The sequence below is a fragment of the Canis lupus genome, chromosome 12 (assembly GCF_003254725.2).
Source record: "Canis lupus dingo isolate Sandy chromosome 12, ASM325472v2, whole genome shotgun sequence".
NCBI lineage: Eukaryota > Metazoa > Chordata > Mammalia > Carnivora > Canidae > Canis > Canis lupus.
In genome coordinates this window covers 24,283,608-24,295,700 of record NC_064254.1, presented here as the reverse complement: position 1 = coordinate 24,295,700, position 12,093 = coordinate 24,283,608, and the positions used below count along the sequence as shown (strand labels likewise).

At 41.7% G+C, this 12,093-nt stretch overlaps 1 protein-coding gene across 17 annotated transcripts in view; it reads left to right on the top strand.

The window, feature by feature from the left end:
- Nucleotides 1-12,093, top strand: part of DST (dystonin) — a 480,962-nt gene that overhangs the window by 52,490 nt on the left and 416,379 nt on the right. For all 17 annotated transcript variants that reach the window (XM_025419112.2, XM_025419100.3, XM_049092202.1 and 14 more), the window contains exon 3: nt 5,376-5,576. In XM_025419112.2, coding sequence (XP_025274897.1) covers nt 5,376-5,576 — 201 coding nt within the window. The remainder of the gene's footprint in view (nt 1-5,375; nt 5,577-12,093) is intronic.

Genomic DNA, 12,093 nt, shown 5'->3' with positions numbered 1-12,093 from the left:
AATGGGTTGAGCCTTGGCCATGTGTCTATCGATTAACTATACAGGTCATAAGGAGCAAGATCTGGAGTGGGCTGTGGAGCACTTTGTATCAAGACTGCATATCTTGAGAAGTTATTACCCAAAAGGTGCTGATAAAATGAGGTGGCCTAAAAATGGCAGAAATTCACTGCTGAGAGACTTCGAAGTGTTTATTATGTACTGGTTAAAGGGTGTTCAGGCAAGATCAAGTGAATAGAGAAATGGACTTGATACCAACACCATCAAGCCCTATTAACATCTGTAAGAACCTACTGCTTATTTTTTTTTTTTGTTCTTTTTTTTTTTTTTTAAATTTTTATTTATTTATGATAGTCACAGAGAGAGAGAGAGAGAGAGAGGCAGAGACACAGGCAGAGGGAGAAGCAGGCTCCAAGCACCGGGAGCCGGACGTGGGATTCGATCCCGGGTCTCCAGGATCGCGCCCTGGGCCAAAGGCAGGCGCCAAACCGCTGTGCCACCCAGGGATCCCGAACCTACTGTTTAAAATAAAATTTTATTCTGTTAGATGTTGTGGCTTACTTTTATAATATTTAGGTAAGCAATTCTACTAAAACTAGGACCTATAATTCTTTGCAGTAGTTTAGAGAAATGAGCAGGGTGACTGCCCAGTGATGACTCTCTATCATGTCTGTGTTTATAACTGCGACCTGCTGATGGGTGAATTGCTGCTGCAACATCTAGGAAATGAAATAGTAGTGATAATGATGATAACTTATGGACTACCTTTTGTTACATTTTTACTGTTGTGAGTACCTAATGTGGATTATCTCATTTAAACACCATGATAACTTCTTGAGAGAGGCATTATTATATGACAGATGAAGAGACTGAGGCACAGAGAAGTAATTTGCCTACCTACTCCATGACAGAGCTTGTACAGAGTAAGTGCTCTGGATTCTCTGGAGCAAAGAACTCTCTCTCCTGATGATCATGGGTAGTTGGTACTTCATGTGTGTCTGTCAGCAAGATGCACCAATCATGTGATTAATTTTCCTTTTATATCTGATTGATAACATGATTTTGTCTTTAAGAATATATTTATTGAAAAAAAAACAAAAGCAAAAACAAGAATATATTTATTGGGCATCTGGGTGGCTCAATCAGTTAAGCATCTGACTTCAGGGGATCCCTGGTGGCGCAGCGGTTTGGCGCCTGCCTTTGGCCCAGGGCGCGATCCTGGAGACCCGGGATCAAATCCCACGTCGGGCTCCCGGTGCATGGAGCCTGCTTCTCCCTCTGCCTGTGTCTCTGCCTCTCTCTCTCTGTGTGACTATCATAAATAAATAAAAATTTATTAAAAAAAAGGCATCTGACTTCAGCTCATGTCATGATTTTGGGGTCCTGGGATTGAGCCCCCGTATCAGCCTCCCTGCTTAGCTGGGAGTCTGCTTGAGATTCTCTCTCCTTCTCCCCCTGCCCCTCCCCCTGCTTGTACTCTCTCTGTCTCAAATAAATAAGTAAATAAAATCTTTAAAAAAATCTTTTATTCACACAAGTGAAATATGTAATAATCATATCCAACACTTATGTATCACTACACACCAGATGTGCTTCTGAGGACGTACATTAATTCATTTATTCATCTCAACAGCCCTATGAAGTAAGTTCTTGTTTTAATCACCATTTTACAGATGAAGAAATGGTTAAGTAACTATCCAAGATCACACAACTAGGAAGTGACAGAGGTAGTAAGTGACAGAGACTGCTAGCTGTAGTCCCTGTACAATATAGTGTAGTGCTTATACAAAGTTATTTAAAAATAGTGCAGTGTATTTGGCTATGATAGAAATCACGCAGGCCTACATGGTGGTGCTCAGATCTTCAAAAAAATCTGGAAGTGTAAAGAAAATGACGAAGTTAAGGGAAGGATGGTTTAAACTGTTTCTGATGTTTATTATCACAAGTAATGTGGTACCTTAAACACCTTCCCACTTGGTAGAATTTCTCCAGAGTACATACAGGGATGCAGTGTTTACTGAGCTACTGCTGTCCAGAAGGACCACACCAACATGGTTTAATCTTAATCTTTAAAAAAATTTTTTAAAAAAGATTTTATTTATTTATTCATGAGAGACACACAGAGAGAGGCAGAGACATAGGCAGAGGGAGAAACAGGCTCCCTGCAGGGATCCCGATGCAGGACTTGATCCCAGGACATCAGGATCACGACCTGAGCCGAAGGCAGATGCTCAACCACTGAGCCACCTAGGCACCCCGATCTTAATCTTTTTTTGAGGCTGTCACATTAAGGGAGCTTTATGGGTTTTTTTCCCCCAAGTGTTTTTAGAATTTGTAGGCCAGAAGAAGTATTAGTGATCATACAAGTTAAACAAAATTCGGTTGCTTATTATTCATAGGAACACAAGAGAAGAAGGATCTACATTCTTACCAAAGAAATACACTGACCTCATACCACTGTGACAGAAACCAGTATATTAGCAAATACTTGTCAGTTCCACCAGTGCACACATTTCTGAACTAGCAAGAATGCAGGGGATGTGGAAGTTGGTGCCACCTAGTGGTAAGACTGAGCTCTGCTTCCTAGAGGTTCTGTCTTCAAAGTACAGAAAAAATACCAGAGGAGCTGGTTAAAAAGAGGTTCTTTACACACTTGAAACTAATGTAACATTGTGTGTCAATTATACTTCAATAAAAATAAAAAATAAAAGAGAGGTGCATGGGTGGCACAGCTGGTTGAACATCTGACTCTTGGTTTCTGCTCGGGTCATAATCTCAGGGTTGTGAGATGAAGCCCTGTATGGGGCTGCACTGAATGTGGAGCCTGCTTGAGAGCCTCTCTCTCCCTCTTCCTCTGCCCCTCCACTCATGCTCTCTCTTTCTCTCTAAAGTAAATCTTTAAGTAAGTAATTAAATAAATAAAGGGAAAAGGAGAATGACACCCCCCCCCCCCAAAAAAATCTCCAAACCCAAGCCAAAAACTGACATTTTTGGCCTCACTCCTAGAGAGTCTAATTCAGAAGGGAGCAGAGGAAAGGGGAGAGAGAGCATGGGCACGCGTGCACGTGTGTGTTTGGGAAGGATGTCCAAGAACCTGCATGTTTAAAAGGCAGCCCCATGTGGTGGTTGGTTCTGATGGTTTGGTCTTAACTGCTCCAGAAGGCATTTTAGGGATTGGCCCAGCTCCCTCTTCTTAATCCTCTTCTCTGACAGCTGCTGTAGTGTCTCTGGATTATGTGGAAATTGTGGGGATCTTCTGGGACTATTTTGGGTTGAAGAGGATCCAGCTGAGCTTGCACACAGAGAAGGGATGGGAATAGATCAATATATTTGGGGATGAGAGAAAAGCACCCAAACAAGTGACCTCAGTTTTGTTAAGTCCATTTGCATTTCTTTCTTTCTTATTGATTTCTGTTGACCTCAGTGCTACTTTTGACTTTGTGGGTCACACCCAACGTTTGTCCTTTTTCTCCTTCTTCCTGTCCTTCAGCCTGGTATTCAGAGTCTCCATAATCAGACCTTCTCCAGTGTCTGTTGGTGGGAATCCCCCTGTGCACACTCATCTTTCTGCTTCTCCCCTTGAAATTCTTAACCTCCATTTTTTAAATGCTTTTACTGCAGTCTTTAAGTTTTATTTATTTAAAAATTTTATTTACTCATGAGAGACACACACACACACACACACAGAGAGAAGCAGAGACATAGGCAGAGGGAGAAGCAGGCTCCCTGATCCCAGGTCCTGGAATCATGCCCTGAGCCCAAGGCATTAACCACTAAGCCACCCAAGTGCCCTTTATTATACACCTTTTAAAAGTCCTAAGACCGTTGGGGTGCCTAGGTGGCTCAGAGGATTAAGCATCTGACTCTTTCAGCTAAGGTCTTGATCTCAGCATCATGAGTTCAAGTCCCATGTTAGGCTCCACGCCCAGTGTGGAGTATACTTTAAAAAAACATTCGAGGGGATCCCTGAGTGGCTCAGCGGTTTAGCGCCTGCCTTTGGCCCAGGGCGCGATCCTGTAGTCCCAGGATCGAGTCCCTTGTCGGGCTCCCTGCATGGAGCCTGCTTCTCCCTCTGCCTGTGTCTCTGCCTCTCTCTCTCTGTGTCTATCATGAATAAATAAATCTTAAAAAAAAAAAACATTAGAAGGACCCACAACCTCACCGAAGCCCACCGTGGAGCATTTAACACTCCCCTACCCTCTAATTTCCCACCATACTTCGTGCATAGCTCATATGCTCATCCTTGTGTTGTGATATAATGTTTCCTATTGCTGCATAAATATGTTACCCACCCATCTATCACTTTACTTATTCATTCATTCCTTGTGTTGTTTCCCTTGCCTGGAATATAAATTCTGTTCATTCTTCAAATGCCACCCACACAACTAAGTCAAATATAGACTATTTTCGGTTTCATTCATTGATTGCTCCTCTGAGATCTGCCAGCACTGTGTCCTCAACTGCCCATTTTAACTCTTAATTACACGTGCCAGAATATATATGAATTTCTGCTCTTTGGGAAATTGTAAGCTATATGAGGACAGAGATCATTTTATGTAATTCTTTGATATTTTCCAAACTCATGCATTCTCAAATGCTTAATGTGGTTTAACTGAGCTTGTACTCATTCCTTTATTGCATTGCCTCCACTTAGTTTAGAATTTTCACTTTTTGGTGTTTTGTGATGATGCTTTACCTTCCTGCTTTCCTGCCTTCAGAGTCTGCTCTCAGGAATGCAGGGTGACACTTTGCCATGTAACAATATGCAGCCCTGCTCCTTTATGAGCCTTCATGCCCAAGTGGAAATAGCCCTCCTTTACACGTAGTCTGATGTAAATACACATAAGTAAAGCAATGTTCTTACCTGCTGTTTTTTTTTTTAAACTGGCTTTACTGAATTATTATTATTTTAAAAGATTTATGTATTTATTTGAGAGAGAGAGAGGGTGTGCATGTGTGCATGAGGTGGGGAAGGGGTAAAGAGAGAGGCAGAGGTAGAGAGAGAATCTCAAGCAGACTCTCTGCTGAATACAGAGTCAGATGCCAGGCTCCATCCCAGGACCCTGAGATCATGACCTGAGCTGAAACCAAGAGTCAGATGCTTAACTGGCTGAGCCACCCAGGGGCCCCTGGCTTTACTGAATTAAAAGCATGTTTTATTGTAGGGTCACTCTGGGCTCTGAGACACTGAGGTGCTTCACAGAATACATAAGCTTGTGGTTTGAGCCTCCTTCTACATACATGCTCCCATCAGAAATGTAAAAGGATCTCATTGAGCTTGGTGACTTTTGAAGCTCTTTGTATAAGTAGCCCTATAGACTGACCAGAAAATAACTCAATACAAATCTGGACTTGTTTGGGTTTGTGTTCCACTACAGGGATTCAGAGCAAGCCCTCGGCATCTTAGAAGACGAGCAGCAGCGGCTGCGGCTGCTCGCCTGGAAGAAGCCAAGCCTGTGGTGGAAGTTCACCATCAAAGTGAGCAAGAGATTTCTGTGAGGAAACGAAGAATCAAGAAAAATAGCCGAGTCCAACCAGAATTCTATCACTCCATTCAAGGTGCTTCAACCAGAAGACCTGTAAGTAGAGAACTTTTATAAGGATATTAAATCCATGGTATGACAGTTCTTTTAGTTTTAAAACATTGTCAGATTAAATCATCAGGTTACTCTATTGTTGTTTCCCTCAGTAAGTGCTCTGAACCCATATGAATTCTAGGAAGGAGTGTGATTTCACAGAAAGTGCTGGACCAGAGAGTTGTCAAAGAAGCCAGAGCTGGCCACTGCAGATGGGGTGATTTAAAAACTGGTGAATTCTAAGCTATATTAGAGCGAGGGTCGAGAATGAGAGCAGGGGCCATAGAGTCAGTAAGCTGAGATACAATAATGATGAGATCCGAGCTGATGAAGAGGGGCAACAAGAAGCCAGTATCAGCATAAGAGAAGTAGAGGACAGAAAGGTAAGGCTGGAATCTGGGGCGGTAGCTGAGCTCCAACGGGAGGTGTCTCTTTGGCCCATAAGGCTGGTACTGGCCTCTGTAGCCAGCCAGGGCGACAGTAAGTGTGCTAGCCTTCTCAGATTTGGCCTTTGTTTTGGTCCAAGGCAGCAAGCAGCATTGTCCTTTTCTAACCAAATGCTCTGTGTCTCTGTTGGCTGCAGCTACCTTACCTGGAAATGTGGGCTCACACGGGAGCTGGTCTCCAGAGAGACCACATTCTTCTGTGTGCTCTGATATTTCTTCTTGGTTCGGGTTCTCACACATGGACTTTTTTCCCAGGTTGTGATGGTTACAGATTTGGGGGTTAGAAAATGCCACTGTAAAATTTTCCAAAAAATATTTCATAACTGAAATAATTTTACATTGCTTTAGCATTAAAAAGACTTTTCCCTGTGGTTCACTCCTATGTTGTGGGGAGCCTGTTTTTGTGATCTCTCATGCTAACCTAGGGGAACCACCAAGATTTGACTTGATAATAGGTTTTTGTAAATTATTATGACAGAACTGCCCTTCTGTGGGGGAAACTGTGCTGCCGGCAAAGTGGAGGTTGCTAGAAGGCCAGGAGAATGTCTGACTCAGTGAACAGGCCAGTGACAATGGCAAGAAGCTAAATTCCTTTATAGGAAAGGTCCTGTGTATCTTGGACCAATGGTAAAATAAGCTTATATTTAGAGATGAGAGTCTTCTTTTCAATGGTTTAATGAAACAAACTGTGTAGAATTTGGTATCTATGTGATATTTAATATGAAGTGGTAGGAAAAATTATTCATTTAATAAACATGAGCTTTTTTATATAGGAAATAAGGGATACATAGGTATATATTAATAACTGACAGTTCTTGAGGATTCACTGTATAATAGGACTCACTTAATGACCCTGTGAAGTAGGTGTTGTTATTATTACCATTTTATGGAAGATGACACTGAGGCTCAGAGATTATAAATAATAGGCCCAGGTTTAACTAGCTGTTTGTGATAGAGTCTAAGATTTGGATTTAAGCAGCCTGTTCTAGAACCCAAGCACTTAGCTCTCCAACCTGTCACCTTCTTCTACATGGGCTCTAGGAACTCACAGCTGAGTCAGTGGACTGACATGCAAACAAGGAAATCTGATGCATGTCTGTGTTATGAAAATGCTATTGTGCAGTTATGAACAGGGACTATGGAAGCACTGTGAATGGTCAGAAATATTTAGAGGGAAGCAGATGCCTGAGATTAGTCCTGAAAAATGGATTTATCAGGTGGAAAGTGGAGGTAGGTATCTCTGATGAGAAGATCCTTGTACAAAAGCACAGAGGTATGAAAAGGTATGGCATTCTCAAGGAACAGCTGGAGGTGGTGCTGGTAGATGAGACTGGTTGAGTCAGGCAGGGCTAGATCCTAAGGTATTATATATTATGCTAAATAGTTGAATTTATCTTCTGTGATTGGGATCTGTTGAAGGTAAACAAAAGGCACATTGGTTCTCTTGCTCAGAATCTAGCTAATTCCTTGCAGCTTCTAATCTTCCCATGAGGCTCAGGTTTTATAAGTGATTATTGTCACACTTTAGAAACCCTCAACCACCATTATTGTCTCATGAGCACTGTATGTAATTGCCTTGGGTAATAAGATGTAATCCTCTGTGACTTTGAAATTGGTATCCACTTTGTCCTTGAATGCCTATCTTCTCTGTTTGCCTGGTGAATTACAGTTCGCCCCTTAAGATTGACTCATAACCAAGCAATTTGTTCAAGAAAATCTTTTCTGATCCTTTCTATCATAGTGAGATACTTTTTGTTTTGATCCCCAGTACTTTGTACAGATCTCCTACATAGCAATTATTCAAGTGAAAAAAATCAGGCCCTGTAGGAAAATGGACATGGGTTCAAGTTCTGCTCTGTGTAACTGGAAAGACACAGGTAGCATGCTAAGAGAATTTAACTGAAGAGAGTTTAATGAAAGGACTATTTGTAAAGGTGTGGGCAGGGCTCAGGTACTCTGCTAACCTTCAAGAGAAGCCTGCCTGTCTACCATTCCTAGCCCAAATAGGCAGCAGATGGCATTGGTCTTACTGGGTCCTGGTAAGAATTGCTGAGGCCATGAAAGAGGAGCTATGCAGGGAGCCTGATGTGGGACTCGATCCCAGGGCCCTGGGATCACGACCTGAGTCAAAGGCAGACGCTCAACCACTGAGCCGCCCAGGTGCCCTTTGCCATGCATTTTATTGATCCTCTCTTTTTGTTGTAGAGAGTAACAAGAGTCTTTCTATCTCTTGGTCTCTCATGTGCACCTGTTAATATATAACAACCCTTAGCCTTAAGAAGTATTTAGGTGTTTGTGTTGGGGGTGGGATGAGGGGAAATTAAAATTTTAGAGCACTTGCAAATAATCAGGGACAGAGTCCATTCCTGTTACATCTCATTAATTCCAGTTTTTCATACAGTGCATTTCCTTGTGACTTAGAATTTCTGAGACTTTCTCACGGAGGTGCAAGAATATCTGATTAAAGATTGCTTGTGCTCCCAGGTCATAGCCCAAGCTGTAGCTTGCTCCCCCTGCTGGCAAAACTTTGGCCCATGAGGCTCCCACCACAAGTAACTGGATTATTAAGCCTGATAATTTTGACTCAGGAATTAGAGAACAGGTAGGCTTAACACAGATAACTAGTGGTTCTGCTTTCTGAAATGGTAAACACTGAAGAAGAAGAAGGTTTGAGCTGCTGAGTCAAAATCAAATTTCCAATTTGGATATGTTCAGGTTATAAATCTCTGTTGGAGGGGCACCTGGGTGGCTCAGTTGGTTAAGCCTCCAACTCTTGGTTTCGGCTCAGGTTGTGATCTCATGCGCTGTGATCTCATGGGTCTCAAGATCAAGCCCTATATCAGGCTCCTTGCTCAGATGGGAGTCGGCTTGAAGATTTTCTCCCTCTGCCCCTATCTCCACTTGCTTGTGCACTCATTGTAAAGCTGCAAGGTATTTTGGAACACTGCATAGTTTTAATTTTTTAAAAATTAGTATTAACAGGATTTCAGGTCATCTTTGTAGTTGGGAACTTGCTACAGTGTGGAAAAGCTAACTACACATCCTTGAGCTCATTAAAAATATAGCAGGATGTTTCTCTGTTCCTTTCCTGCTTAGATTATTAAATGGTCTTCCCCTTCCTTTTCAAATATGTAGGACCAGGAGCCCAGCTTTATTTGCATAACCTTAGGACACTTCCCTTTCAGTGGAAAGCTTGACTGTACAGCTCATACCTTACTTTGGCTTAATTAATTGGCAAATACAAAGCTTCTAAAGGAAATGTTTGTTTCCTTTTCTCTTTGGAATTCTAGAGAGTGAGTTATTTTTTTTAAAGATTTTATTTATTTATTCACAAGAGACAGAGAGAGAGGCAGGGACACAGTTAGAGGGAGAAGCAGGCTCCATGCAGGAAGCCCAATGTGGGACTTGATCCTGGGACCCTGGGATCACGCCCTGAGCTAAAGGGAGACGCTCAACCACTGAGCCACCCAGGCGTCCCTAGAGAGTGAATTAAACTAATAAAGTCAAATTTCTTTTGCTAACTGCCTCAAAAGGATTTACTGAATTACACCCCAGCAACTTAGTCTGCTGTGATTTGCTATGCCTCCCTTACATAATCTTACAAAAGATTTCATTTACTATAAATTTGTTAACAATAGGTATAAGAATAATGGATGTACAGAAGCATGCAAGGTAGGTGGATTGTTAAATGAACAGTGCTAATACAGATAGAATTTAATTTCTCAAACATCATGAAACCAGGATTAACTTGGTGAAGGGATTCGTGTGCTTTGCTTGGAGAAAAATAAACATATCTTTCTAACTTGTGATTCTTTCCCAGGTCAGCATTTCGACTACAGCAAGGCCTGTTACTATTCCTTTTAAATCTTTCTCATCTGCTGGGTTACCTATTGTCTTAAAAACTTTTAATTCGGGATCCCTGGGTGGCGCAGCGGTTTAGCGCCTGCCTTTGGCCCGGGGCGCGATCCTGGAGACCCGGTGTCGAATCCCACGTCGGGCTCCCGGTGCATGGAGCCTGCTTCTCCCTCTGCCTATGTCTCTGCCTCTCTCTCTCTCTCTCTCTCTCTCTCTCTCTCTGTGACTATCATAAATAAATAAAAAACAAAAAAACTTTTAATTCTTTCAGCTCCGAGCAAAGGAAGCTTGAAGAAAACTCAAGTATTAGACTGTTAGGTAGCCACTTATACCTCCAAAATTTTCCTGAACAACTGTAGATCAAAGGACTGAAAAGAAAGCCCTTTCAAAGATGGTCTTTAAATGGTGTTGGGAAATGTGGGTGGGTATAAATTCCTTTATTTTAAAGAACACCCTTGTAGCTTCCTTTGGAATTCTGTTTGGCATTTAACAGCTCTTTGCCTGTGGTTACTGCTTGATCTTTGTCCTCAATCCCCTGGGTTATAATAGAAAACCCTTCCTTGTATCCTCTGTGAAGAAGGAGCAGCTTGGCCTATCTGCTACTATGTTACTGTCAGTCCTTGGGAATCAAAATGTTAAAGTTTGATGGGGTCTTAGAGCTTATCTGATTCAGAGCTTCCCCTAATGCAAGATTTACTTCATTCCAGTGGTAAGATCACCCATTGTTAGATATCTCTAAAGTAGCAAGTTAGTTGTACTTGGAGTAAAAAAGTTATTTGTTTTCTAGATTCATAGTTCTATTTCCATAGACCTTTTGTCCTAGATGTATCTCTCAACCTTTCTACATAGTACCTTTGGTACACTCCTTTAAACCACCTCCTGGTGAGTGGCAAGGTTCTGTCTGGTTTCTCCCTGTCGTCCCACCCTCTTCCACCACCTTCCCGCCACCCCCTCAGCTGATGATTATGGTTCAAGAAAATCAAACTATGGAAATTGAATATATCCAAAGAGAGCTTAGTTTGTTCCTTGGGCGAAGGGAGGTCAGTTCTTAAAATGACAGTAATGTTTCAGGAAAATTATTGCTTTGCAGTAGTGGCACTTTGTAGTTAAATAGCACTTCCTATTTTTTTTTTTAAAGCATGTTCATATTCATTATGTTATTTAATCTGCACAACCAACTTGTGCATTGGGTAGGACACACATTTTTTCTTAAGACTTTTTATTTGTTTATTCATGAGAGACACACAGAGAGAGGCAGAGACATAGGCAGAGGGAGAAGCAGGCTTCCCACAGGGAGCCCGATGCGAGACTCGATCCTCGATCCTCAGACTCCAGGATCATGACCTGAGCGAAAGGCAGACACTCAACCACTGAGCCACTCAGGTACCCTGGGCATACACTGTTAACCCAGTCTGGCAGAACTGAGTCTCAGCGAGTAAGGGACTGACCCAAAGTTATCAGTCTAGATAAAGACAGACATCACTTATCCCCGTAATCTGTTTGGGTGAGCTCTGACTCAGATAATACCTGGGGAGTTTGGTCAGATATTAAGGGACAAAAATATAGATTCCAGTAGGCTGTAGGAATTACTCATTTTCTCAACCTGATTCATTCCCAGGGAGTATTAGTTATATATTTTTGAGAGCCTGCTCACCCTATGCATTGTCTGTACTGGCCACCCTAAGGTATCAATGTATTGGCAAGTCTGCTTTGGTCTAATACTACCTAGTTCATGCCACAGCCTTCATACATCTTGCTCACCTATCAAATGGTAAAGTAGGCAATTGACTCTGTTGCTGGGGAATATCACTGACTTATCAGCATTGATTCCCACTATGTATAGCTCAGCAACACTAAGATAAATGAAAATTAGATACTTAATTTAATCTGGTGTTAAAATTAAGTTGAAATATTCTTGTGCATTATAACTGGAAATGTAAAATGGTGCAGCTGCTATGGAAAATAGTATGACAGTTCCTCAAAAAACTTAAAATAAAATTACCATAGGATCTAGCCATCCCACTTCTTAATATATAATCAAGAGAATTGAGAGCAGAGACTCAAAGAGATATGTGTACACCCATGTTTATGGTAACATTACTTATACTAGTCAAAACGTAGAAGCAACATTGGACAATGCAGGTTTGAACTGCACAGGTCCACTTATATGTGGGGATTTTTTTTTATATGGATACATTGGAGAATTTTTTTGGAGATAT